Below are 1,122 nucleotides of genomic sequence, written 5' to 3' on the forward strand. Positions count from 1 at the left end.
CCAATGACTTGGATGAATTTACTACAGGTAACACTTCCAAGAGTATACAATGTCAGAGAAAAGTATCAGTGGGACATGCAAATCAATCTACAAATCCCAGGTCACCATCCCAGCATTAGGATGGGTATCGGGAACCTGGGGGACTTAAATTCAGGTCGGGATATTCTAGAGATTTTAGCTAAATGCTGGCTTTGTATAAATCCGTCTATCCATTTTCTTAACCCACTTATCAGATGGAGCATAAACTGTTTTGCTATATTCTGAAACCCAGCAACCTTTCTCCACTCCACCTCTGAAGTGGGCAGGACATGTTCTTTAAGAACGCTTTTTTTTTCTCACGAGATTTTGCAATGCTGAGGTCAATTGACATGCCGTTGAGAGGAGATGCCAGAGTAGTAGACAGAGAAGCAATGTCTGAGGAAGGTGAAGTACAGAAGATAAAATTCATATTTTCAAATGGAGACGTGTATGATGGAGAATGCCGAAAATCACCTGAGGATATCATAATGAGAAGCGGTCAAGGCACTCAAACATCTGCAAGCGGGATTATTTACACCGGGCAGTGGAGCAATGACAAGATGAATGGAACCGGCAGGCTGCAGCACCCGTCTGGGGCCACATATGAAGGTGAATTCGGAGATAACATGTTCCACGGAAGAGGGACTTACACATTTCAGAATGGAACAAAGTACATTGGGGACTTTGTGGAGAACAAGTTAGAAGGTGAAGGGGTCTTCACAGACACCAAAGGTATAGAGTGGATGGGCAAGTTTAATTTCAAAACAGCAACTGGACTGAAGCTGAAATTGGAAATGTAGAGAGACCAGTTTCAAGACGTCTTCAACAAGCGCCTGTTGTTTTTGAGTAAGTAAATAAAATAGTTTATGAATTACTGGTATCAACTATTTTGCCTTTTTGGGACACAGTGTCAGATATGCATATGACCTCTGACGTGATCACACTTTTCATGACCTGCTTAGCTCTAGTCCTGTCTGCTTTGCCATGTTGTTTAGTAACATTGGTTGTGTGGCATTCATATGTTGGAAGTTGGAAGTTGTGGGGAATTCTCCAATGCCGTGTTCCCGGCCCCCATGAAAACCATTTAATATATTGTTGTTGACC

The 1,122-nt window shown here is 42.3% G+C and overlaps 1 protein-coding gene across 1 annotated transcript; it reads left to right on the forward strand.

The window, feature by feature from the left end:
* The first annotated feature begins 368 nt into the window (after positions 1-368).
* On the forward strand, positions 369-818 carry LOC114665756 (MORN repeat-containing protein 2-like). Its single transcript, XM_028820371.1, has one exon. It carries the CDS (start codon positions 369-371, stop codon positions 816-818), a length of 450 nt encoding a protein of 149 aa, XP_028676204.1.
* Positions 819-1,122: the final 304 nt, after the last annotated feature.

The sequence above is a fragment of the Erpetoichthys calabaricus genome, chromosome 15 (genome assembly GCF_900747795.2).
Source record: "Erpetoichthys calabaricus chromosome 15, fErpCal1.3, whole genome shotgun sequence".
In the NCBI taxonomy this organism is placed as follows: domain Eukaryota; kingdom Metazoa; phylum Chordata; class Cladistia; order Polypteriformes; family Polypteridae; genus Erpetoichthys; species Erpetoichthys calabaricus.

Bases quoted from the DNA above. Each gene is read 5' to 3' on its own strand.
- LOC114665756 (XM_028820371.1), top strand. From the start codon at position 369: ATGCCGTTGAGAGGAGATGCCAGAGTAGTAGACAGAGAAGCAATGTCT.